Source organism: Sabethes cyaneus, chromosome 3, assembly GCF_943734655.1.
Source record: "Sabethes cyaneus chromosome 3, idSabCyanKW18_F2, whole genome shotgun sequence".
NCBI classification, from domain to species: Eukaryota; Metazoa; Arthropoda; class Insecta; order Diptera; family Culicidae; genus Sabethes; species Sabethes cyaneus.
The window spans coordinates 42,460,006-42,482,223 of NC_071355.1; the positions used below are offsets into that span (position 1 = coordinate 42,460,006).

Sequence of the window (22,218 nt, forward strand, 5' to 3'; positions counted from 1 at the left end):
CTACGGACTGGTTGGAAGGTCTCATATGCCCAATTTACAAAAAGGGCCATCGACTCGAATGCAGCAATTATCGAGGAATTACTCCCCTCAATTCTGCATACAAAATTCTCTCCCGCATCCTGCTTCTCAGACTGATGCCGTTACAGGAAATCTTTGTTGGCGAATACCAGTGCGGTTTTCGAGAGAGACGCTCCACGACGGACCAAATATTCACCTTGCGACAGATCCTCGATAAATTCCGGGAATTCAACTTGCAGACTCATCATTTGTTTATAGACTTCAAGGCGGCGTGCGATTCAGTTAAACGAAACGAGCTGTGGCAGATTATGCTTGAACATGGTTTTCCAACAAAACTGATTAGGCTGATACGTGCTAACCTTGATGGTTCAAAATCAAGCGTCAGGATAGCGGGTGAGACATCGGACTCGTTTGTGACGTTAGATGGTTTGAAGCAAGGTGACGGACTATCGAACTTGCTGTTCAACATTGCATTGGAAGGTGCTATTTGAAGGGCCGGCGTGCAGAGAAGCGGTACCATCATCACGAAATCTCATATGCTCCTAGGGTTCGCGGACGACATCGATATCATCGGTGTTAACCGTAGAGCTGTGGAAGAAGCGTACACGCATCTTAAAGAGAAAGCTGCGAGGATAGGGCTTATCATAAATTCTACCAAAACAAAGTATATGGTGGCTGGTATACAGCGTGGTAGCCCTTCGGGTGTTGGAACTGCGGTGGTGATAGATGGAGATACTTTTGAAGTGGTCGACGAATTTGTTTACCTTGGTGCGTTAGTGACATGTGACAACGATGTGAGCCGTGAAGGCAAAAGGCGGATAGCGGCTGCCATTAGACGAAGGAGTGTGACGCAGACGCATGAATCTTGAAATATACCAAGTGTACAAACATGCGGATATTGTGAAGCGACTAAAATACGGCAGGCTACAGCGGGCTGGCCACGTAGCAAGAATGCCGAATGAGAGACCAGCGAAAACAATATTTAGCAGAGAACCCGACAGAGGCCGACGACTTCGAGGCAGACCCCGTACCCGTTGGATGAGCGCTGTTGACGAGGATGCTAGAACAGCGGGTGTTAGGGGCGACTGGAGAGTGGCAGCCCAAGACCGAGTAATTTGGAGACGGCTCCTGAATTCGGCATTGATTCGATAAGCGGATTGTCGCCGAAAAAGTAAGTATCATCCAGGAGGTTTTTCTGTATTCCACACTTCCTTTTTTTGCAGTATCGTTATAGTCTGAGTGAGTTACGTATTATCCATTTCTAATAAGTGTGAGTGTTTTTACTCTTTTTTTGTTTGTGTCTTTAGTCTTTATTACTCTTCAACCAATTTTGTTCTCTAGGACCAGGAAGTGCGGAGAGTATTTATAATTTGAGAGAACGTTCGGCGAAACAAGTCGATAGAAATAAGTCAAACAATTCGTCGAATTCAGGCGAATTAGGAATACAGAATGAGCGAGTTTGTGAACGTAATGAACTTTTTAATAATATCTAATTCCAGAAAACATTTACACTTAAAAATTGGCCACAATTAAAAATTTTAAACCTCGAAATCGAGTACCATACCTCAGTGAAGATGCACAAAAACTTCAGCTGCTTATCTTTGTTTCAACTTGAACAATTATTGTCAGCCAGTTTCGTCTTACCACCCGTCCGAACATTCAAACGTTCATGTGTTAACATTTTCGACCACCCGAAGAAAACCATCCATCAATCCCGCTTGCCGGCCGGCCGGCGCGAACGCGACGGTATTGATTTCACATTATCGACTTTTCGCCCTTTTGACATGCACGGCAGCAGTGATATGACTACGACGAATCATCGCGCTGTTAAGCGCTCGAAAAAGACACCGAGTTCCTTTTTCCGGACCGGTAGTTGTGGTTTTTAATCGGAATTTATTTTTACTGTCTTAAGTATGAGCTGGATGATGTACAAGAAGTAAATCAATACGATTAATTCGGATGTCATTCTGTGGCCGTGAAGATCAATCTAGTTTGTTCTTACCTTGATCGACTTCCTAATCGGATTCGCTTTCGCTCTCCGACTGGAAGTCACCCACGTTGATGCTGAAGGTGTACTCCTGATCGCATCCCAGGTACGAGTCACTCATGTAGTACAGCGTGTACTCGTGATGGCCCGGACTGGGTGCCACAAAGTCCAGCTTGACCTTGGCTTTCTGCTGCAGTGTCAACCGTTTGATCGACAGCAACGAGTTGGTTTTGGGATCACCAATAACCACCCACCAGCCTTCCTCACGTTTCTGAGGAAAACACATGAAATGAAAATACGGTAAATTAATTAGTATAAAACTTGCCGGGCACGTTCTCAAACAGTAGTTTCGAGCAAAAATATGGGCTAACCAACAATCGCATTCATTTTTCTCTAATAGTCGACACGCTCGAAAGAGCCATCAGGATGTGTGGAGCTGCGAAATCCCAGTCACATTATTTTGTTCCCGTTGATAATGTGACCGGGGATGCGATTTACTCTCGAGGGAATAGAAGGTTTCTGTTTATTTGCTCATTGTTTGTAAATAGCTGCCCAACTTCTGATTACGGACGACGGGCATGGCTGATAATGATGGCAAAAAACAAGCCCTGCCATTCATTAGTAGGTGTAGCACGCGCACACGCTGCCAAGTTGTTTGCACAAAACTGTGGCGCCAAGGTTCGATGGAAACTTACCTGCGGGAAGAACGGAGCAATAACTGGTCCAGTAACATCATCCTCGCGTTCCAAATTGACAACCACATTGACGGAGGATCCGGAATGTATGCGGTCTCGGTCCACCACTTCGAATGTCATCTCGATGTTGGGATAGCGGTTGCAGAACCGTGCAACGTCCGACATTTGCAGGTCGCTCAGCTGCAGCAGACGGCTCCGATCGTCGTCGTCCAGTTCCATTATATCGAACACGGTTTCGATGTTCTTATCCTGGCAGCGTTTGATTATGTCGCCGCTAAAGTGCGGCAGCTGCTTCAGGTACGAGTCCTTGCTCCACATGGCTTGCGTGACCATCTGGGCCAGTTCCATAGCGGCAACGGCCGGCGAGAGCCAACCGTTCGAGCTGAGCACGTCAACGCAAGCCTGAATGAGCCGGATTGCTTTGCCCAGGATTTGCTCCGTATCGCCCTGCAGCTCGGCGCCAAGCTGAAGTCGTGATAGATGGGCTTGCAGCAGGAGGTTCGTTTTGATGTGCGGGTCGTTGTATCTGGAAATGTTAGAATGCATTATGTTAGAAATTAGAAATCCTTGAAATCCACGAATTCAGTTAGTCAATAAACTTATTATCATTTGTTTTACCGCTATCGGACATCTTTCTATTAAGTTATAGGCAATCAGTTTATCTTATAGTAACGAGCAAAACAAAGTGAAAATTTTCACTAAACCGTAGGAAACGTTCATACAGAACCAGTTTAAATTGAAACAGTCTAAGCGGCACCAATTCAAGGCGAATCAAGTCAAGTAGAATTAGGACAAACATTGACAGAAATATTCCGGAACGTATCACCAGCAAGTGGGCGCGGTACGTTATCATTGGCAGAGCAATTGCGCGGTCAACAAAACCGCAGCTTCTGAGTCTTTGCTGTTAGGATGATGGTTATTCGTGAAGATCCGCCGAAGTTCCGTCGCCAATCCGCCGGATGGACTATCGAAGCGGGCTCTTACGACAATATGCTTGGAACAGCCTGAAGGCGGCCTGCCAGGACAACGATTACGAATACGGGAATTCGGGCTGCTCCGGCAGTAGACCGGGGTCAAACTTGTGGAGTGTAAATCAGTCGAAGCCTACGGCGTTGATCTTCTGATGACCACTCGGCACAAGTTGGCTGCAATCGGATTTGAATAAATATAACGAAGGTTGGGTATCCAGTATCCTGTTGATGAGACTACCGAAGACGTACGATCCTATGAGTATGGGCCTTGAAACACCCAGGATCAAGCTGAGGGCGGGTACTGTTTAAGTGAGTATTTTCCAGGATATCAAGTGACCAGATGAGTCAGCAGGATGCGATGTTGTAAGGGTGTTCGATAGCCAGAACAAGAATAAGGCCGTGAATGTGCAACCGGACAAGTTTAAGATGAAATGTTACTGGTGTAAGCAGATCGGACACTTCGTGTCCAGATGCAACCGAAAATTTCAAAGGAATCACAGAAGGGTAAGAAAAAGTCGAATACGCACTCGGCGTTTGTGGTGTCAAACGGAGGGAAAATGATCAAGGAAGATTGGATTTTCGACTCTAAAACTTTGTCCCATGTCTGTCGTGATCTTGATGACCTGGAGAACCCTCAAAACGTGTCTTACTAACACACACAGGATTGCTGCTTTCAGAATCCAGAGCATTCCTATTTCATAGTGAAGGGGATTTATCGTTACCGAGTTATAATAATCCTGGAGATTCGACTGTTGGATTCTCATACTAGAAGCAAGATCTATAAGTGTTCTATAAGCAAGATATTCTGTACGAATCTTATGCAAAATTCCACAACATGATTCCAATGCGAGGAATCCTAGAGATTCCCAGAGTTTTGAGAGTGCCATTTAGCGAGGCGGAAATTTCGGATAAAACTTTTTGAACTGAAGTAGTTGCAGGCTAGCAGTTATACCAGAAGACAAGTTCACCGGAAAAATACCACATTCATCGCAGTTGTATGTGTGCGGGAGAAAAGCTGTGGATTATGTTTTAAAAATGCGAAGGAAGAAATGGGATTCCAAGTCCGAGACTGGAGTATTCTTTGGATATGCAACAGGGACCAAGGGATACCGTGTCTGCAACCCGCAAACGAAGAAAGTTTTCATAAACCAAGACAATGTGTTCTTGAGTAAACAGTAAAGCGGACAAAAGAAAGACAAATTTGTAAGAACTTATCAAGCCGGCTTCGTCGAAGATCGATTTACAACGGATCAAATATTTACCCTGCGGCAGATCCTTCAAAAGGGCCGTGAATACAAAGTTCCCGCGCACCATTCGTTTGTTGACTTCAAAGCCGCATATGATACCATCGACCGGAAAGAGATATGGAAAATCATGGACGAGAACATCCTCCCCAAGAAGCTCATCAAAATGATTCAATCTGCGATGGATGGTACACAGTGCTCTGTTCGGATTTCGGGTGGATTGTCAACTTCATTCGAATTACATAGAGGGCTTCGTCAAGGTGATGGTCTCTCATGCCCTCTGTTCAATATAGCGCTACGAGGTGTTATGAACCGAACGGATATCAACACGCGGGAGCGATCTTCAACAAATCTAGTCAATTCATCTACTTTACCGATGATATGGATATTATCCATACTACACCAGTACACCAGACTAAAGCGTGATGCAGAAAAGGTTGAAGGTAAATACGGAACCGACGCCGCTTGGACAGTAGTATAATGCGTGGCGATGAGTTTGAGATAGTCGACGAATTTATCTACCAGCCGTGAGATTCGGAGGCGTATTATCAGCGGAAGTCATGCTAACTATGAATTTCACAATGGCAATTACGGTCGAGCAAAGTAAGCCCCCGCACAAGGTGTACCCTGTACAAGACGTTTATTAGACCAGTTGGTTGTTCTCTACGGGCATGAAACATGAACAATCCTCTAGGGCGACCTGCGAGTGCTCAGAGTTTTCGAAAGACGAGTGCTAAGAACGTTCTTCGGCGGCGTACGGGAGATCGGCGTATGCAGACGAAGGATGAACCATAAATTCGCTCAGCTCTATGGCGAACCCAGTATCCAAAAGGTAGCTAAAGTTGGGGCAAGAATGCCGGACAACTACTCTGCAAAGATGATGTTTGCCTTTATCTGGTAGAAACAAGACGACCGCAGTGAATAAGATGGTTAGACCAGGTGGAGCGAGAACTGACGGAGAGTCAGTCAGTGTCCGAGGAATTTGAGAGCGGTAGTCCACAACCGAATTAACTGTAGAAACCTTGTTCAACAGGCTTTGTCTTAGGACGGCAAGCCACTAAAGTAAGTATGGACGAATAACGAAAATGATGTTTCTTGAACAGTGGTCTATTAGTAACTAAGGAAAAATATCTAGGTAACAGACCTTAATAACGAATGAATATAAAATCGACTGCTACTTAGATTTGTTTCTTCAACACCCTCTCTCAGTTGATTTCAGTTAATCCTATTTTATCCCGCAAGTTTAGGAATTGAGGTGATGCTAAATTCTTCGTTGAGAGATCTGCCTCTTGTTGTTGTGTTGTTATGTATACCAGTTGAAACTGCTTTTAAGCGACAGCCTCTCGTACAAAATGATATTTAACGTCTATGTGTTTAGCCCTCTTTGTTTCTTCCTTCTGCGCCATTGCTATTGCACCTTGGTTGTCTTCGAATCTTGGACCGGGTATATATTTTCAGCTTCCATTGCATCGGTCATTAGTCCACACAGCCGTAATGTTTCGGCTTGCACAGCTACTCATAGCAATATATTCTGCTTCAGTTGACGGCATTGCTACAGCGTTTTGCTCCTTTGAAGACCAAGCTACAGTAGAGTTGAAAACTTTCAGTAGATATCCTGAGACACATTTTCATCACTAGCAAAATCCGCATGGACAAAACCAACTACAGGTGGTGAATGGGCATTGCTTTTGTATACTAGTTTAAAACGTTTAGTACCTTGAAGGTATCGTAGCACTCGTTTTGCGTGCTTCCAGTTCTCCGGTCCTGCTGCATCCTGGAATCTCGATAAATAGCCAACAATATAACATAAATCCGGCCTTGTTCCCAAGTCGCAACGAAGATTAGCAATCTTTACTCCAAACTTCACCGTCACCATTGCCTCATACACCGAAGTAATCAAACACTTGATCTTTCGGCTTCATAAGGTACACGACAGCAAAAAGAGTGTAATCGTCCAGAAACGAAACAAAATACTGAAACCCATCGTGTGTTGCAGGAGTGATTTTTCCACAAACATCTGTATGCACTCCTTCCAACGGTCTTGTAGTAACGGGTCTAGTTCCACAGAAGGGCAAACGTACCAGCTTTCCCTCCGCGCAGGTATCACAAAAACCACCATCACCTCGTAGTTCATCCATTCCTTTTACCATTTTTGAACTTTGCAGCTTTTTTAAATTTCAATAACTCAGGTGTCCGTATCGACGGTGCCATAGTTCCAGTTTATCGCAATCAATTTTTGCAGCTAATACAACACCAGAATCCATATCCATGGACAAATAGAACAAGTTTCTTCGTAAAATCGCTTCGCAGATGAGCTCTCCATCTTTGGTAAGGAGTGCACGATCTGGCAAAAATTGTATTTTCACTCCTAGTTTCAAAAGAGCAGCCAGAGACAGAAGATTATACTTCAGATGAGGAACATGCATTACGTGGCTTATCCTTGTCCTTGGCACTTTTGATAGTCACGGGGCCGGCAACATTTTGACAGAAGACAAATATTTTTCTTCCTTCACCATATGCCTGCTAGCTCCAGAATCCAAAATCCATTCCAGTTTGTTACCGGGTAGCACCTCTGCTTCCTTTGAACTAACCAAGGCTATTTCACGATCAACTGGAATATCCGCTGCATTGGCCCGTACCGTTTGCTTCTTTGCCTTCGGACAGAATGAACGTTTATGCCCGAAAAGTCCACAGTTATAGCATTTTCCAGCGAAATTGCTTCTAACAAATTGCTTTTTTTCATGCTTTGCTGCCAACACTACACCATCAGATCCGTTGCTAGTACTTGAACCACCTTCTCGCCCGTTGTTTTTCAGTTCCTGTGCCAACAGGCGTGCTTTCACGGTATCCAAGCACAACTTGTCGTCAGGGAGATTTTCTATCGCCGTTGTTGTAACATCGAAGGATGTCGGCAAAGTTATAAAAAGTTGGCTAACCTGATCAAGTTCGCTCACGGTAGCTCTCGCATCTTTGAGTTGCCTTATCAGCTCATCAAATTTCCGGAAATGGTCTTTTAACGGTGTTCCTTCTTCCATTTTCAGTAGCGAAAGAGACTTACGAATATACGTTTGTGCAGCAAATCCTTTCTTCGCAAACGTGTTGGCCAGACTTCCACATTTCCTTTGCCGTTTCCTTGTCCCGAACGTACTCCAAATGACTATCTGCAATAAAGGCCACCAAAAGAGCTTTTGCCTTATCGTTTTTGTCCTTGAACGCCGCTTTCATTGCTTCAATTACGTCTTCAGCCGGCGGATCCTGTTTCACTGCCTCCAAAACTACGCGAGCTGCTAATTGCGTTTCGACTCGAAATTTCCACGTATCGAAACCTTCTCCAGCACACTGAACTACCCCAGCCTTTTTCGCGCTGAGTAATATTGTGTCAACACCATTCGGCCACTCGATATTCCTCGAAGAAATGAAGGATTAAAAGCTTGTGTACGGCCTAGACGACCCGATCGAATTCAGTGTCTTTAGCGATGCAGACTGGGGATTGCGATTGTTTGGCATGCGTTTGCGTCAGTGGAGTAAGCGTTAGATGCTTTGCTACTCACACTCGCTCGCGTACGTGTCGGCATCATAAAACCCGAACCAGAAATCTGAAATTTTCATCAGTTCGACATGCCATTAAAACATCTCTTTAACAGACTATTTAAGAAAACACGCTACCACACCTGTATGATTAAGAAATCATCCCACACCTGACTCGGCAAGGATTTTAGCTACCATTATTGTAAGGAATTCCGGAAGAAGTAAGCTTCAAATTACGATACATTGCCGATTTCACGCACCCACCCGTTGATTTGTTGAAATCAGCGTTGCCTCACTACGCGTGTTGGAGTCTAAAATTTTCTATTCACCAGCATACTTGGATCAGCCACTGACATACAACCGATTACATGATAGCGTTACAATCAGACACAAGGAAACTATTATTAACGTACTACCTATAAAAAATAAGGTAAGAAATTGATCGGGTTTGTACTTACTTTGGAGCGGTCCCGTTGGGACCGGTCAGCTTGTTCGGAAGCCGACCGGCTAAGCTCTTCAGGATGTTATCTTCGTGATGGCGCACGACTACGTCTTCATACTCCGCTGCCGATGAAATAATCTCCAGCAAACCACGAATTTTAGTTTTACTATTCAGCGAGAGGCTGAACAGTTCGATCGTCGTGTAGTTGATGTAGTAATAGGCAGCAATCATGCCCAAATTCAACGGGAGGGTATCCATTTCGTCCTCAATGCTGATGCACTTGGATTGCTCCAGATCGGAGAGGGTTGTTTCTACCAGTTCGGATAGATGATCGGACAAATGTCGATGGGTGACACCCTGTAGGTTGTAGTAGTTTGGATTTTGGGTCAAACGCCGGTACAGGAAGGTCCATGTTAGGTAATCGACAGCATCCTGTTTGTTTTCGATGGTTTTTGTTACGATTTCAGCGTTGAAATGATCGTGCAAACGATGATCCAAATGACTTTCGACCGGTAAACTTTCGTTCAGGAATTTTTTGAAGAAGTCCTTCTTGGAACTCTGACACATTAGGACACACTTGGCATCGTCATCTTCCAGTGGACGGTTGGCTCTGCCAACCATTTGCATGACGTCTGTTATGGGATAGTCGTCATAAGAATGGCTTTTTCCGTTGTAAAATTGTGTGTCCATAATAACAACCAGGTAGGCGGTGATGTTGAGGCCCCAGCAGAGATCTCGCGTAACCACAGCAACCTGAACGGCTCCCGAATCGAACAGCTGTTCGACGATACGATGGTCGGATGCAGTCAGTCCCTCATGAATGTAGGCCACTCCTTGCGAGAGAGTTTCCTTCAACGTCTTATCGGTCATTCGATCCAGGAAAGGTTTGATGTCCTCTTCTTCGGCATGGAAGAAACGATTCGGTTGAGCTTCTGCTGCGCAATATGTCAAGATATCGATCGCCGTAAGGCGAGCAAGTTTACGTGAGGACACAAAAACGATCGCCGGTTTATGCGGGCTGAACTTAGTTATGGCATTGTAGACAGGCTTTGACATAGCGGCGATTCGCGACGCATTGTGGGTTATGTTGAATCCTTGTACGTGCAATTCCAGTGGAATCGGACGAACGCTGGGGTGGAAATTAAAGGTCGCATTGGCGTTGCATCCCAACCAGTTGGCCACATCGCGTGCATCCGACAACGAAGCCGACAAAGCAATGATTCGAATCTGTTTCTCGATCTGCGAAGAAATGTAGCGCATACGGGAACAGACAACTTCCAGAACGGGACCATCCTCCCCTCCGATCAGCTGCAGTTCATCCACGATAAACAGCTGAATGTTCTGAACGTTCTTCCTCTGCTTCCAACGACGGGACAGAATGTCCCACTTGTCCGCCGTTGTCACAATGATCTGACCCTTCGCGATAAGCTTCAAATCCGTCCCGGTTTCACCGGTTAGCTTCACGACCTTACAGCCCATGTCGTCATTTTCCAAATTCTGTCCAAACTTGTGATGCCAATCCATGAAGATCAGCTCGGCGAGCGAATCCCTCGACACCAAATAGACAACCCGTCCGTGCGGGTTTTGTTTCAGCATGCGAAGCACTGCAAACTCGGCGATCGTGGTTTTGCCCGACCCCGTCGGTGCGCCGACAAAGACATTATCCTCGCTGTTGTAGACGGCATTAAAGACCTGCGTTTGAATGGGATTAAACTGCGGAAAACGATACAACTGCTCGAACCGTGGCTCACGGAAAGCACTAATGGGAAGAGCCTGCAAATCGAGCAGCTCCGTTGGGGGAAGATTTTTCTCTGGTAAAATCAAATGTCGGAAAGAAACCGGCAGCTGCGTTTCCGAACCGATCCAGCGATCCGACACGATGCGTAAAAAGTACTGCGGTGGCAACGGTTCAAAGACCGGCACGAAAAATTTCACCAAATGATCGTCCTGACAGTACTTTGCCTTCAGTAGAAAGTACTCATGATGCAGAATGACCTCCGAGTCGACGTCTTCGACCAAAATCCAGAACGCTTCCGACTGACCGTGAATCTTGTCGTCCCACTGGAAGTCGGGAGTAATGGTTAGCTCCACGCGGAGCGTGGAACGCGTGATCGGTTGAATGTGCGTCGAAAGTTCCAGCTTCGGAAACTGGTGAACATACTTATAGATCGTTTTGCCCAGCTTTGGAACGCGGATCAGTTCGCCGATTTCGTTTGCCTCCAGATCGTACAACCGTTCCCAGGGGAAGTTTTTCTTTTCGATTTTTTTGACGATTTCTTCGGGCATTTTGCGGAACTGACGCAGAGGGGACATACTTTGCCACATTCGACGGTCGATCATTTTGCATAGCGTTAAGCATTTGTCCGCCAGTTGAGCCCACTCTCGGTGCAGGACGATTTCGAAGATTGCCCGAAGCAATCGAGATGCCGATTGGGTTACGTAGACCATGTCGGCCATCAGGGCGAAGCCCTCGAGTTTCAGCTGCGAGATGTAGGCCTGCAGCAGGACATTAACCTTGGCGCTGGCTTCCTCCATGCTTTCTTTGATCGGAATCGGAACGCGTTCCATTAGCTTTTGCAGTTCCAGTTTTTCCTCCTCACGAACGGTAATGTTGCGGAACTCTCCCGACAGGGAAAACACACGGAACAGTTCGATTTCGCTGAGGGTTGGTTTCAGTAGTTGGTTGTAAGTCAGCATGGTTTCGTGGGTACAATAATAATGAGAAGCGATTCTACCGATTTCCGTCACCTGGAAGTGGCCACTCTTGCGATCGTACTTAATTAGGCCACTCTTCTCCAAATTCAATGCAGCCGTGTGAACCAAATCCGCACGGAATTGTTCTAGCAGAGGATCATCCTTAATGGCATCGTACGAAACCCCGTACAGAGTCGGCTGACGAAGCATCCGGATGTACAGATAGGTGTAACCAAGCCAGGTGACTGCATCCTTAACGTTCTGTATGGTTCCCAGAACGATCTCAGCATTCAGCATGTCGGGCATCTTGGAAATTAACTGCGATTCGATCGGTAGCTGTTGGTTGAGAAGCGACAGATAAAACTGGAGCTCACTGTGGTTGGTAATCAGAATGCCTTCTCCCTTGGTATCGTACTGTGGACGACCGGCTCGACCCAGCATCTGAAGAACATCCAACGCTCCAAGCTCAACCCAACGGCCTTTCTCCGGATTGTAAACCTGTGTCCCTTTAATGATGACAGTATGGGCGGGTAAATTTACACCCCAAGCCAGGGTAGCAGTTGAAACCAACACCTGGATGTGCCGATCGGCGAAAAGATCCTCCACAAGCGTCCTGTCGACACGAGTCATACCGGCGTGATGGATGGCAAAACCATACGGAAGCAAATCTTTCAACTCGGCATTTTTCACCTGCTCAGCTTCGGACCGTAAAACTTCCATACTGGCAGAACCTTCCCGCAGAAAGTTTCCCAACGTATCCTTCTCCAGACACATGTCCCTAATTGCACGCGCTGTTTTACCGGTTTCCTTCCGCGAATGGACAAAAACCAGCACCTGATTCTTCCCGGCATGTTCCATAACCTTCTCGTAAACGATATCATTCATCACCTGGAACCGCTTGAGGGCTTTCTTCTCCGTAACACCAATGTACTGCTGTTCCAGCGCAACCGGACGGTAGCTGTTATCGAAGTAGAACAAACCAGTTTCCGGTCGAACACGCAGAAAGGTCGCAACGTCCTGATAATTCGGCAGAGTAGCTGATAATCCAACCAAACGAACATCCTCCTGAGTGGTTTCAATGTTTCGAATGGTTCTCGCAACCAACGATTCCAAAACTGGACCCCGTTCGTCATGCAGCAAATGAATTTCATCAATAATTACCAATCGAACCAACTGTGTGTAAGTTTTCTCTCCTCCCTTTCGCGTGATAATGTCCCACTTTTCCGGGGTACATACTATAACCTGCGTAGCAGCTATCTGTTCTCGACTAAGCTGATGGTCCCCAGTTAATTCCGATACGGTCAAGTTGTAAGTAGCCAAGCGCTTACCAAAGTTACCGACCATTTCCTGTACCAACGAACGCATCGGAGCAATGTAAATTATTTTAAATTCGTCCACATTAATTGTACCATCATCGTTAATATGTTTACCAATTTCCCGCATCATCGTCAGCAGAGCTACGTTAGTCTTACCGGCACCCGTGGGGGCACACAGTAGTAGATTTTCATCACTTTCCAAAGCCGTCTTATACAGCCGACTCTGAATTCGATTCAGTGTCTTGAATCCAGCAAAAACCGGCTGCACATATTTCGGCAGCTTTTCGATCGTCAGCAGCTCTTCGTTTTCCTCAAACGCTTTAGGCTTCAGCGCCGGCACGTGAACCTCCTCATAACCCTTCCGCTGCTTCCTAAAGCTACCATCCGGCAGCTGACACCGTTTGTTAGCCATCAGATGCGAACCCTGCGTGAAAGCCAGCTCATCCAACTCCAGTAAATTCCGATTACCAGGAATCTGCCCTCCAATACCTTCCATGTTATCATCGTCCTGTTCCTTCCTGCGACGTTGCATTTTAGACTTTTCACTTTCATAATCCTCTACCTCCTGCTTACCGGTATCGAGCTGCCTCAAAATTTTCGCCAAATAGGCATCTCCCTTCATCTTTTCACGAATCTTAATACGCTCACTTTCGCTTTGCGAAGAAGCCAGCATTGTACAGTACAGAATCATTTGCCGATTTTTCTTCAACAGTTTGATGAAATCAAAACAATCATATCCCAGCAGCAACACCAATTGGTTTTCACACTCTCTATCATCCCCAGCGTCCTTCAGGACGCTGAGTACTTCGCCAGCCTTCGCCTGTGACAACATAGAATCGTTGTAGTACTTCCGCAAGCAGCGCTGCAGCCAATGGGCATCGATATCACGTGGATCCAGCGCCTTTTCCTTTTTACCCTCCTCGTTACCACCGAGCTGAAAAAATTCAAATTACTCAATCTACACTCTGATAAGCAACTCAATTCAGAACTCACATTTTCTGCGTGCAACATCCCGTCATCCCTCGCCTCCTCGCCCTCATCCTGCACGTCATCATCCCGAATCTCCCCGTACTTATCCTCGTCACTTTCCTCCTCGGACTCCTCAAACTGCACATTAATCCCGTACGTATCGTCGATCTGTTCCTCCGCCGTAACGCCCATCGCGCTCGCCGCATCCGACCCAAAGTCGGTAATTTTCTTCCCCAAATTAACCAACAGCGCAAACCGTTCATCCGTAACATTCCCCAACAGCCCATCGATTTCCCGCTTCCTCTCGCGATCTTTCATCTTATCATTTTTCAAAACCGCCAAAATCTCGTCGGCCGCACCGCAGAGAATATCCCGCGGTTGATCACCGATCGCCTCCTGAATGAAGCTCAGCAGCACCTCGTACGTCTGGCGGGTTTCCTGCGTCTTCGGCCGGTACACGATGCCGACCATTTCGTCGATTCCCTCCGACAGCAGGGTCGCGCCCTTCATACTGTTGAAATCGTACTGCGCTTCGTCACGCTTCTGCCGCTTAGCCTTGCGCTCCTCTGTTTTTTCCGGCTTGGTGCGCTGCGCCCGGTCTCCCATGCGGGTGCCCTCCAGCTTGCCAACCAACGACAGCACTTCGCCCGTTGCCTCATCCCGCCGGGGACGTTCGATCAGACGAACATCCGCTTGCAAGACAAGATTCGAGTTCTGAAATGTGGTGAAATAAATATTACGCATATAAACAAAACGTTTTTAGTGCGTTTCGATTTCAACAAGGGCACCCATCTTGGTTACCTTTAAATAATATTGAAATAGCGAATAATTCAATACGTACCGCTTTATACTCGTATTGCAGCTGACGTGCTGCGGCATCAGCCATTATATAAATGTGATTTCAACTGAATATAGTTGATAAAATTCTGCAAAATTGATATTTTCTCGTTTTTCTCCGACGGACACAACACTTTTTCGGCTTGTTTTCGGTTTTGACAGTTTAATTTAGGCAAAGGAGTGCGTTCGCAGAGTTGAGTAATTTGGTTCAAAGAACTTAAAATAGCAGGTTTGTGTGTCTCGCGCTCTCGCTACCACCCCCATCCACTAATCGAAGTTTGCTATTCGCTGTGACGGCACCGCACGACCTTTTTTCTACTCAACTGCCCGTAGCTGATTGCGTGAAAATTATTTCCGACATATTTCTGTCTTTTGCACTCTTTAACAAATCGCTATTCTGCTTCACGCAAACTCGAAACTAATGTAGGTGCCTGCACTGCGGTGCCTTCATAGCGAATCCAGCTTTCCACGAGCGATAATGGCGGATATTGAGCACAAGTTGGCACAATCTTTTGACATTCATTGGAGGAGCGTCGATGGATACATTCATGATTGTTTGTTGTTCGAGTGTAAAAATGTAAACATTGTTTAATCGCTCGTTGCAAAGCTGGATAGGCAGACTCGCGATGCGCAAAGATCGCTCGTGGAAAGCTTGATAGGCAGACTCGCGATGCGAACTTAAACTTTTTCAGTACTGATACTTTCGTGGCACGCTGGTCAAGAGTTCGTATTTTCTGATGAAAAACTCTTCATCTTGCAACAGCCACACAATGTCCAAAATGATCGGCTGTGGGCGCCGACGTTGGCCAGCATCCCCCGTCCCACATAAACATCCCGCGGTTCCAGAGCGCCGCGTCGGTGATGGTTTGGGGGGCCGTATCCAAGCGTAGGAGCTTCCACTGGTGTTTGTCGAGAAAAACGTGAAAACTACAAGACCGAGGTTCTGGAGAAGGTCGTGGCCCCGGTTCTTCGTGACCTCTACGGGAAAGATCATTACGTCTTTCAACGGGACGGCGGACCTGCTCACACGGCGAATATCGTTCTACCGTGATGTCGGGAGAATTTGACTGATTTTCTCGATAAGACTTTGTGGCCTCCCAGCTCCCCGCATCTTAATCCCCTGGACTTTTATGTATTGTCGTACATGCTGGCCAAGCAGAGAGAACATAAAGTGAGCAGTATGCACCAATGTATGAAGCTCATTTCCAAGATCTGGGACGAGATGCCCATGGACCAGGTGCGTGCCGCGTGTGACTCTTTTGAGTAACGTCTCAAGCTCGTCATAAAGCACAAAGGGGGTCTGCTTCCACCAAATATGTCGTGCAGGTTCTCAATAAACCTTGCAATAAACACTGCTTCAACAAAAATTGACTCAGAAAAGGATATCTTGTATTTTCATTTTTTAAACACATTTTGGGTGTTGTGGGTTCGAATCCGGTTATAATCTCAGATTACAGCTTGGTTCGACTCATGTACCTTCCAGCATTGGACAAAAGGTAGGAGTCAAAATGACTACTTGTCAAGCATAGCTACCAATACCCTCCCCCCCCCCTTCCTTTCCGCTCTTCCCCCCACCTTCACCAAAAAATTTTCATTTCTTTGCCCTACCGTCCCTTCATCAATTGTAGAACCATCGTTTCAAAAAAATATTAATATATGTATGACCTCATTCCAAGGTCAAGACTAAAAACATGAGATTAGTCTACATTTTTAAAGGTTTTAAAGTGTATTCGAACTTTTTGAACACCCTGTACTTGGTCCTTTTAAAGAAGGCACGTTCACAGTTTTTCTGTTAAGATTAAAGCTTTTGTTTTTTGTTTTGCTTTTCGTGATGCACTTTGTTGATTTTGTGATTTTCGCATATTTCGTGATTAGATGAGACCTCGGATGTGCGTCTTTAGTTATTTTGTACTGTAAAACTGTAATTTGTATTGTATCAACTGCAGTTTAAGCATGAGCATAGTGCAGTCGAATATTTCCACTACGATCCGTAGTTTTAACATTTCGGACGACATCCGGATTGAGGTGAAAAAGTTCCGAACAGATGCTGGTATCGACGAGATTGATATCGAGGAGGATGAAGACGATATTTGTAAGTAACTAGCACGTACGATGGTTTGATGGAATTTTGATCCCGATAGAAGTCATTTTTTCATCCAAATACAATTTATAATATTGTTTTGTTTCTAGCCGTCATTCAAAAAATTCATAAAACATTCTCCGATCCGAATGAAGTCGAGTTCGACCCCGATACATTGAAGTCCATCATTTCTCGGCTGGATGAAATCGAAAAAAAGTTAGAGAACATCATCTATATGAACGCACAGGCAGATAGCCTAAATGCGGTACACATGAATGGGCTCATAAATCGCCAACTGGTGGCCGCTTCCGGTTCGATGACACCAACAACACTGACCATAGCTCAACCGGGTTCTCCCGGACAGATGGCAGTGGAACCGATGGTACAGGATGACATGATTGACGACATACGGCTGGGCATGAGCTTGGATGAGAGTGAATTGATCGGCGAATTTGTCGAACATGACGAGCTGAAGCTGGTGGAGTTCCCCATCAATCGGGTCGACGATTTGCGGGAACTGGAAGAGTCAATTACCAGCGATCAGGAATCGTTTGTTTCATTTGTGAGTAGGCCTGTATTAAGAAGTCGCAGTTTTCTTACGTATCTTTACGTTCGCAGGCAAACTTTCTGGGTGCAACAGTTCAAAAGCACAATCGCAACCTGGAACCGATCCTGCGAGATTTTGTAACCGAGAGTCTGATCAATGAGCTTGGTTTTTCTTTTGAAGTCAACATGATGTCGTTCTACATTTTTAATCAACTGTTGTACGGTGAGTTTTTTTTATATTAAAGAATGTAAACGTTTTTGATAATGTAATGATGAACTATAGATATTTGGAAAACGGACTACTCAACCATGAATGATTACCGAAATCAGCTGCGTAAAATTGCCGCTAAAATTCGTAATCGAGCTGCGAGGAAACAAAAGTAAGCTGATTAAAAATATATTTGGTTGTTTAATGGTTCGAATAAATTAAAAAAAAGAGTAAAATTTTGCTTTATGATTATTCTAGATAGAATAAGTAAAATATCTGGCATAATTCTTAAATCTAGATCGTAGCAAAAGTATTAATCAATGATTTCCAATAATTTGTATAAATGGAATTTGGCTTGTATATTTATTAAAACGATGCTTGGTTCGAGTTTTGAGTTTTTGAAATAAGCGTCGATCATGACAATCGAAAAATATTCGTTGGAGTTTTATGCGAAACTTGACTACATACCTACTTGATTTTTTTGAAATATTTAGTTCCACTAACAATTTTTAAAAATTCATGTGATTTACAGTTAACATTTGAAATTACATGTCGGGTAGAACATACTTACTTATGTGTCCATGTCCGCCGGTCCGGCAGAACAAAGGGATGATATCAGAGATCTCCACTGCTGACGGTTGCCCGCCATGACTTTTACCTGTCGCCAGGACAGGTTCTCGTCTTCAGCCCGGATTTCGTTGGCTGCGTCGCCATGAGCCTCTGGGTCTGCCTCTCCTATGCTGTCCTTGTGGATTCCAGTCGACTGCTTCTCTGCAAACCTCGTTCGCTCCTTTCCTTAAGGTGTGTCCGATCCACTTCCACCTACGTTCACGAATTTCTGTGGCTATTGGCCGTTGATGGCACCGACGATGGAGTTCCTCATTGGATATCCAGTTGTCAGGCCACCAGGCACGAATGATATATCGCAGGCACCGGTTAATAAATACCTGCAGTTTTTGCGTTATCTCCGCCTAGACGCACCACGTTTCGCAGGCATACAGCACGGATCTAACGTTTGAATTAAAGATTCGGGTTTTCGTACGTAGAGTGATCTGGTTTGAGCACCAAATGTTTCGCAGACCTGCAAAGGCACCCCTGGCCTTCCTGATCGGTCTGGCTATATCTGTCTTGGTACCACCATCGGGCATTGTCTGACTATCAAGGTATTGAAAGGTGTATACCTGTTCAACTTGTTGTCCCGCTACTGTGAAATTGATGGAATTGTCAGTGTCCACTACCATAGACTTAGTTTTTGCTACATTGACTGTGAGACTTGCTGCCTGGAAGCTCTCGGAGAGGTCATCTAACTTGCTCTGCATCGTTTCGGCGTTGTGCGAGCAAGACAATGTCGTCGGCTAGGTCGAGGTCATTTAGTTGCTCCATCGTCAGAGGATTCCTAGGCAATCCTCGATTTGGTCTACTGTCAATTGCTCCAACTAATATCTCATCCATAACAATGAGAAACAGAAGCGGTTATAAAATGCAGCCCTGTCTCACGCCTGCAGTACCCTTATGGGGTCGGACAAGACGCCGTCATGCAAAACCTTGCACGAGAACGCTTCGTACTGAGCCTCGATGAGATGGGCTAGTTTATCTGGAACTCCTCTACGCCTAAGTGCGCCCCAGATGTTTTCGTGGTTGAGTCGGTCGAACGCTTTTTCGAAGTCAACGAACACCAGCAGAAGAGAGTCCTGGAATTCGTTGATCTGCTGCAATATGATGCGGAGCGTTGTGATATGGTCTACACATGATCGGCCAGCACGGAATCCAGCTTGTTGCCGCCGGAGAGTAGCGTCGATCTTCTCCTGGATCCGGTTGAGGATTACCTTATAGAGTACTCTGAGAGTAATACAGAGCAACGTGATGCCACGCCAATTACCGCATTCCGTTAGGTCTCCTTTCTTAGGGACTCTGACCAATATGCCCTGCATCCAGTCCACCGGAGAAGTTGCGGTTTCCCAAATATTGCTGAAAAGCTGATGCATCATCTGGGCTGACAAAGATGGGTCAGCTTTGAGCATTTCGGCTGAAATACGATCTATCCCTGGCGCTCTATTGGATTTCATTCTCTTGATGGCTGCTACAATTTCATCCAGCGATAGCGCCTCCGAGTTGACGCGATTAGTTCGACGAACTGTAAGCGTCATACGCTGCTGCGTGCGCTGCTGGTTCTGTTGGTCTCTGACATTTAAAACTCTGAAGAGTTGTTCAAAATGTTCAGTCCATCGCTTAAGGGAACAAAGTACTTTTTCAATTCTAAGAAATCGAAATTTTTTTTATTGTTTATATCGAAAGACTAACATTTCGAGCATATGTATTTGAAACCGTCAACCGAGACGTGAAAATCATCATCGGAGATGCAAACGCGCAGATCGGGAGGGAGGAATTCTTCCGTCCAGTTATTGGAAGACATAGCCTGCATCTGCACCAATGATGGACCAATGACCAATGATAACGGTCTGAAGCTCATAAATTTTGCCGCGGCCAGAGGGATGGCCATCTGTAGCACCTACTTTCCACGTTTGAATATTCGGAAACACACCTGGAGGCATCCAAATGGAGACTAGCTCTCAGATCGATCATGTCTTGATTGACGGTCGACACTTTTCGGACGTTATCGATGTACGGTCTTTTCGTGGACCAAATATCGACTCTGACCACTATCTCGTAGTGAGTGAGATTCGCGCAAGGCTGTCGAACACGGCTCGCACTGAGAGGACGCTGCGTTTCAACATCCATCGGTTAACGGCAGACGGCGTAGCAGTGGAGTACGCCAGGAAGCTTGACCAGCGAATCGCAGAACAGCAGGTAGAAGAAGAAGATATAAATGGGCTGTGGAGGAACATCCATGGTGCCATCCAAACAGCAGCGAGAGAGGTGGTAGGCACGACGCGTGAAAGACAGCGTAACACCTGGTTTGATGCCGAATGCCAGAGAGTGACAGATGAAAAGAACCAGGCCAGAAGCCGCATGCTCACTGCGGCAACGCGTCAAAACAGAGAGAGATACAGAGAGACTAGAGCTGCGGAAAAAAGAATCCATCGTCTAAAAAAACGCGAGTACGAGGAGCACGTGCTCGTCGGCGCCGGCAACGACACAGGGAGTTTCTATAAAACGGTGAGATGCAGGAATTTTGCCATGCCTGTGATGTGCAATGATAGTGCTGGCCACCTGCTTACTGACAAAACGGCGGTAGCAGCCATGTGGAAGGAGCACTTTCAGACACTATTGAATGGAGAGGTAAATGCGGAGATCAGCAAGGACAGGATAAAAATTGTAATCGGCGATGGTCAAGCTGTGGAGCCACCAACACAGGAGGAGGTTAAGAAGGCAATCAGTGAGCTGAAAAGGCTAAGACTGCTGGGAAGGACGGTATCCCTGCTGGACTTCTAAAAGCGGGGTGCGAGCGGCTGTACGAAGCAATCCACCGGATCATTGTCAGGATCTGGGAGGAAGAACAAATGCCGGAGAAGTGGTTGGATGGCCTGATTTGCCCAATGTTCAAAAAGGGACATCGAATGGAGTGTAAAACTATCGAGGAATTACATTGCTCAATTCTGCCTACAAGGTGCTTTCCCGTATCCTGTTCTGCAGACTGAGACCGTTAGCGGAGTCCTTCGTCGGCGAGTACCAAGGTGGTTTTCGTGAGGGTCGCTCCACGACGGATCAGATGTTTACCCTGCGCCAGTTGCTAGACAAGTTCCGGGAGGACAACTTGCAGACATACCATCTGTTTGTGGACTTTAAAGCGGCGTACGATTCAGTTAAATGAAATGAGCTGTGGCACATAATGCTAGAACATGGTTTTCCGACGAAACTAGTTACGCTGATTCGTGCGACGCTGGATGGATCCAAATCATGCGTTAGAATAGCGGGTGAGACCTCAGCTGCTTTCGTGACGTTGGATGGACTGAAGCAAGGGGATGCACTCTCTAACCTGCTATTCAACATTGCCTTGGAAGGTGCATTACGAAGAGCAAACGTGGAAAGGAATGGAACTATCATCACGAAATCCCACATGCTTCTTGGTTTTGCGGATGACGTCGATATCATCGGAATCAACCGTAGAGCAGTGGAAGAGGCATTCAGGCCCTTTAAAAGGGAAGCTGCGAGATTGGGACTTACCATTAATACCGCCAAAACGAAATACATGGTTGCTGGTAGGGAACGTGGGAGCTCAAGTGGTGTTAGTGCCGAGGTGGAGTTAGATGGGGAACGATATGAAATAGTGGAGGAATTTACATACCTTGGTACACTCGTGACATGTGACAACGATGTAAGCCGCGAAGTGAAACGACGAGTTGCAGCTGCGAATCGGGCTTTTTACGGATTACGTAGCCAGCTGAAGTTCCGTAGTTTGCAAATTTGCACAAAACTGGCGTTCTACAGAACACTAATGCTCCCGGTGGCCCTTTACGGACACGAATCATGGACGCTAAAGGAAGCTGATCGGCGAGTGCTTGGGGTTTTGTGAGCGCAAAATTCTCGATCTATACTTGGTGGCAAAATGGAAAATGGAGTGTGGCGCAGACGCATGAATCACGAGCTGTACGAAGTATACAAATATGCTGATATAGTGAAGGTAGTGCAATGTGGCAGGCTGCGGTGGGCTGGACACGTGGCCAGAATGCCCGACGAAAGAGTAGCCAAAACTATTTTCAGCAGAGAACCAGGAAGAGGCCG

The 22,218-nt window shown here is 46.0% G+C and overlaps 2 protein-coding genes across 2 annotated transcripts; one reads left to right on the forward strand and one right to left on the reverse strand.

Moving 5' to 3' along the window:
• Window positions 1-1,897: 1,897 nt before the first annotated feature.
• LOC128742353 (U5 small nuclear ribonucleoprotein 200 kDa helicase) lies at window positions 1,898-14,833 on the reverse strand. The gene is made up of 5 exons (XM_053838689.1): window positions 14,706-14,833; window positions 13,889-14,578; window positions 8,902-13,829; window positions 2,701-3,226; window positions 1,898-2,276 (listed from the first exon to the last, which is right to left on the reverse strand). The coding sequence occupies exons 1-5, from the start codon at window positions 14,748-14,750 to the stop codon at window positions 2,034-2,036; spliced, it is 6,432 nt and encodes a 2,143-aa protein (XP_053694664.1). The 5' UTR covers window positions 14,751-14,833; the 3' UTR covers window positions 1,898-2,033.
• Window positions 14,834-16,565: 1,732 nt separating this feature from the next.
• LOC128743660 (uncharacterized) lies at window positions 16,566-17,760 on the forward strand. The gene is made up of 4 exons (XM_053840278.1): window positions 16,566-16,793; window positions 16,892-17,343; window positions 17,400-17,550; window positions 17,611-17,760. The coding sequence occupies exons 1-4, from the start codon at window positions 16,655-16,657 to the stop codon at window positions 17,709-17,711; spliced, it is 843 nt and encodes a 280-aa protein (XP_053696253.1). The 5' UTR covers window positions 16,566-16,654; the 3' UTR covers window positions 17,712-17,760.
• The last annotated feature ends 4,458 nt before the right edge of the window (window positions 17,761-22,218 follow it).